Source organism: Pundamilia nyererei, unplaced genomic scaffold (genome assembly GCF_000239375.1).
Source record: "Pundamilia nyererei isolate P.nyererei 1_Seehausen unplaced genomic scaffold, PunNye1.0 scaffold00005, whole genome shotgun sequence".
NCBI classification, from domain to species: Eukaryota; Metazoa; Chordata; class Actinopteri; order Cichliformes; family Cichlidae; genus Pundamilia; species Pundamilia nyererei.
In genome coordinates this window covers 7,752,565-7,757,091 of record NW_005187406.1, presented here as the reverse complement: position 1 = coordinate 7,757,091, position 4,527 = coordinate 7,752,565, and the positions used below count along the sequence as shown (strand labels likewise).

The 4,527-nt window shown below is 40.6% G+C and overlaps 1 protein-coding gene across 1 annotated transcript; it reads right to left on the bottom strand.

The window, feature by feature from the left end:
- Nucleotides 1-442: 442 nt before the first annotated feature.
- Nucleotides 443-3,855, bottom strand: LOC102195640 (transmembrane protein 238-like). Its single transcript, XM_005721924.1, has 2 exons — nt 3,167-3,855; nt 443-658 (listed from the first exon to the last, which is right to left on the bottom strand). The coding sequence occupies exon 1, from the start codon at nt 3,725-3,727 to the stop codon at nt 3,176-3,178; it is 552 nt and encodes a 183-aa protein (XP_005721981.1). The 5' UTR covers nt 3,728-3,855; the 3' UTR covers nt 443-658; nt 3,167-3,175.
- Nucleotides 3,856-4,527: the final 672 nt, after the last annotated feature.

The following is a 4,527-nucleotide window of genomic DNA, read 5'->3' as shown; positions in this document are numbered from 1 at the left end:
CTGCTTTGTGTTTCTAATTATGACACAAATGGAGAATCTCAGTGATGTAATAGGTCTTCCACTGGTACCTCTAGGTTTCCAAGATACCAGAAGATCCACAACACCAGGCTGAGGAACATGAGGAGTGGCCCAGAGAAGACAAAGAAATCCCAGAAGTCGAGGGGAGTGAAAATGCCAAAGAAGAAGAGGACAAAGCCTACTGTATCCAGGAAGACAGCAACAAAGAAAAACACCAGGCAGCGTCCAACAATGATGAGAGAAAAAAAAAAATAGACATACAGAACAGAAGGTGAACTCAAAAAAAGGAGAGCATCAGACATAAGCAGTCATCCATGAAGATAATCAGGCAATGACTACATTCAAATACACTTTATTGAAAAAAATAATTGACATCTGTCATGAAAACAGTGCACAAAAAAAAAAAAAAAAAAAAAAGACTATGTCCAAGACTTTTTCTTCCAATGTGCACAGCCCGTCTCCTTAATGTGGATGTGGGGCTCTTCCCTGATTAAGAAACTGTCTCCCCTATTTAATAATATATTTTTTAAAAATGACATCGGCTCAGGTTTTTCAGTTTGTTGGAGTTTTCGGAACGTGGCTCAGGCACGGTGAAGAAGTGAGAACCACCCTTCAAAACAATGGGAAAGTCGGTCATCACCTGTAAAGAAGAAGAGGAGATGAGGCTTTTATTTACTGGCCGAGTTGAGAACCAGATTAAATTAAAGTATCAATTGCAACTGACTTTCAGAACATGGTAATATCCTATTACCATTATTTAACTAAGAGCCAAGTTAATTGTATAAATATTTTTTTCATGATCGGAATGTGAATATAAATTTTAAATAATAAACTAACATAAATAACTGATTATTATCTGCTATTTAACCTCCAAGAAAAGAAACGAAAAATACATAAAAATACATTAACCTTTGAAAGAACTAGATGTTTACTACAAACAAAGAAACAAAAGAAACAAACAAACAGTGAATCCATTCAGCATCATTAGCCTACTATAGCAACAAGTACATGCACGGCTCAACACCAAATCCTGATCCTAACTGCTAATGGCAGGATTAATGTATGTTATGAAATATCTTGTTTGCAGTTTAAGGTCCACAGTGTAATATCAGATCTAACTGATAAACACATTACACGCTGACTCATTATATAAAGAATAGGTGGTTGCTACAAAAGCAATGTTATCCTTAGGTGGAGGCGTGTGATCACTGGAGGAATGTACAGTGATAAACACGGGTAATATAATGTGCCTTCAGTCAGAACTGTGGGCAGTGAGTTCAGTGATACTGAGGTCTGCATCGTGACTCCGCCCAAACACACCTGTGTTTTTAAAAAAAATCTTCAACCAAACCAGCTGTGAAACTTTTACTGACTCCAAGTTTAGTTCAGTATACTGAAGCAAAAAGACAAGTGTACGATTAAAGGGGGCTAGGTTTAATTACAAAAAGAATAGATTTAGATGAATGAAATTTAAAATGCAATAAAGACATGCAATGAAGCATGTCAAATTAAAAGAATATTATCTAAACATAACTGACTGCAGTTTAGTCAGGGAGTAACATAGTTTTCAGTAGCTATGATTTATAATTAACCTGTGATGGCTGGTCTTTTTTCCCCAATTACAGCTGGATGTTTGTCTGAAAAATACTTTTCTAAAGAGTAAATATCTTATTTATCAAAAGTCTAATTTAATAAACATCAAGTCTTGATTTTAAAATTGTCAGCTTCCTGGCTTTTACCTTTTTAAAATAAACTGTAAAACCCTTTTTATGTCATTGTATAAATGTTGGATAAAATAGATTGTTTAGTCAGTAAGGCTCAGCTCCCGAAACATAGACTGAGCCCACATAAGCATAAACTTTTTTTCAATAAAAGTCTTCATTGAATTTTTCTTTTCTGGGCCTGGGCTAGGTTTAACCCATGTACGGAAAAACTGCTTTAAGATTTAGTACCAGAAACCTTGTAAATGTAGAAAAATATAAACTCCAGTGGAGGTATACCGACTCTTGTGTTGAATTCCCAGAAACATGGGACGTGACCTTAGTTTAGTGTCTCACTGCTTGCTTGTCTTACATCAAACGCAGTAAAGTCAGAGTACAGAACACAGCCTTATTGTTGCGAATATAGTGTTTGCTTTTGTGACCACAGCATTTGTCACATTTCCATATCTCAAGATCATTAGTCAACTTAGGTAATGTAGGACTCTGGCTAGGAGCCATTAGAGTTAACTACATGGAACTACTGGATGGGCAAGGCAGATTCGTATATGATCCCTGCTCGTTTTCTGTGGCCGGGTGCCCAACCATACCTACAACCACCCACCCACCCACCCATCTACCGCACTCCATTTCACTGGATCAAAAGTGCTGCTTTGTTCCATTAAAATGCAATTGCTCGTTTTGGCCCAAAGGTCTGGCTTGCCAGCCAGTTACAAGCAAACTGACAGCTAAAATAATAACTGTGAAGGTGAGTAGAAATGGTCAGGCTCATTAATTAAAAGCTGCCACAGGCCACTGAAGATCTTTTCACAGCAGCTAGGAAAAGAAAAGAAAAAAACCCCTCAATCTATTATTACAGTTATTCATGCGCTGAATGCTGAGAAAGGTCCTGGAAAGCTACTCTTTGGAGGAGCTGGTGTTGAGCTCCACTCTTTGGCAGAGCTCTAATCTGAGGGCACCCATTCCTCCCCTTTCCCTGTGGGTGACATCTAAGAGTAGTGTGATGTAAAATATCTGATAATTGTAACTGGGGTGACGGCAGTTCGAGTGGGTTGCCATGTCATTATGTAAGACAATGTGGATGCCAACATCACTGATGAAAGAGTTAATGCTGTGGCAGTGAGCAGCTAACAACAAGCAAAACAACAGCAAAGTGGCAGGAAGGGTGAAAGCAGGGCAACGTGCTGAATATTTATGACTTTCAATTAGAATTGTTTTTGGGTTCCACACAGTCTGGGGATCATTCATTTTTCAGTTTGCTTTAACTTTTACAGAATGTAACAGGTTACAGTGTCAGGAGATTCAGTAGGTTAGGGAGGGAGCGAATGAGTTTTCAAAGTCTCCGCAACACTGAACAAGTTCCAATAATAGACTCAAGACAGAAAGGACGCGAATAAGGCCTCTGGTTTGCTGTTGGGTGAAATACGCACCATGATCTGTCAGAGCAGCCTCTCTGGTTTGCAATCCTGTGCCTGCAGACCCACATCTGAGCTCCTCAGCACCCCCAGCTCCATGTTTTTGTATGCTAGGGATGCGCACTCAGTCCCTCCAACAAAGCCTTTGTTGTCATGGCCGGACAAGACTAAGTTGCCACCTTCCCACATAACCCGAGGCGGCGCAGACGCACGCACAGTGCCGCTCATCTCTTTCCCGTTCCCCATGCTTTTCTTCTTGAAGTCATCTGCTTCCATGGGCTTCTTGCCGCTCACGGACAGCCTCTCGGACAGTTTCCTGGCCCAGTACCTTAAGTTGATGGAGTTTGTCCTGTCAGCCGAGTAAAGCTGTACGTTTCCCGTGTACCACAGTACCCACCACACTAAGCTGAGAAAAATGATGAGTGAGCCCGTGTAGATGAGGAAATCTCCATAGAAGCGGCCGTCCAGCTTAAGGTTTCCGAAAATCCCGACCAACAGTACAATCAGACCAATAACGTCAAAAATGAGGGCGAGGAAGAATAACGGCGGGCAGTTCCCCACGAAGCGGCGATCCATCCCAGAGCAGAGTCAAGAACCGAGCCGAAGTAACGGCGCAGAGTAACTCAAACAACTTGTTCTTCAGCACGCACATTTCCACACTCTTACACCTGTGCGGTGATCAACTGCGCAAACCCCGCCCTGATTCCACGTCACTGACTCGAAAGCGTAGCTTGTGCTTAATGCCACTTTTAGATGCACAGTGTAAATTTCCAGACCTGGTCGTCTGGAGACAATGGAAATAAGACCTACATCGGGATGAAAGGGTCATTTCATCCAAGCTGCAAGTTCAGCTGTCCAATTATTGTCAGGTGGATTTAACCTGAACACGCTGCTGCCTATTTATAAAACATATTTTTTGTATCTGTGTGTTTCATTATTTATGTTGTGCACGTTTAGTCTGGTGTGTTATCTGCACAATCTAATTGTGTAACACCACCGTCATCTGATTTGAAACGTCTTATTAATATAAAAAAAATAGTTATCTAAGCATTAAAGCTCTGAAATATGTCATATTCACTGATTTTTATTGAATTATATGCCCTAGGACAGCGGTCACCAACCCCCGGGCCTCGGACCGGTACCGGTCCGTGAGTGGTTACCGGCCGCGAGAGTTGAGGCTCAGGTGTGAAATGTCTGGTTTTCAGTTTTTTTTTTTTTAATTTTTTTTATCGGTTTTCAGGTTATTTTGTTATCGTTTTTATCATTAACTCGGTTTTCCTGGGTCTTTTCACGTGTGTTATGAATAAATCTTCTTTTTTTCGGTATCGGTATAGTTCAATCTTGTTGTATTTATCCTCGACACCTTAAAGGCCGGT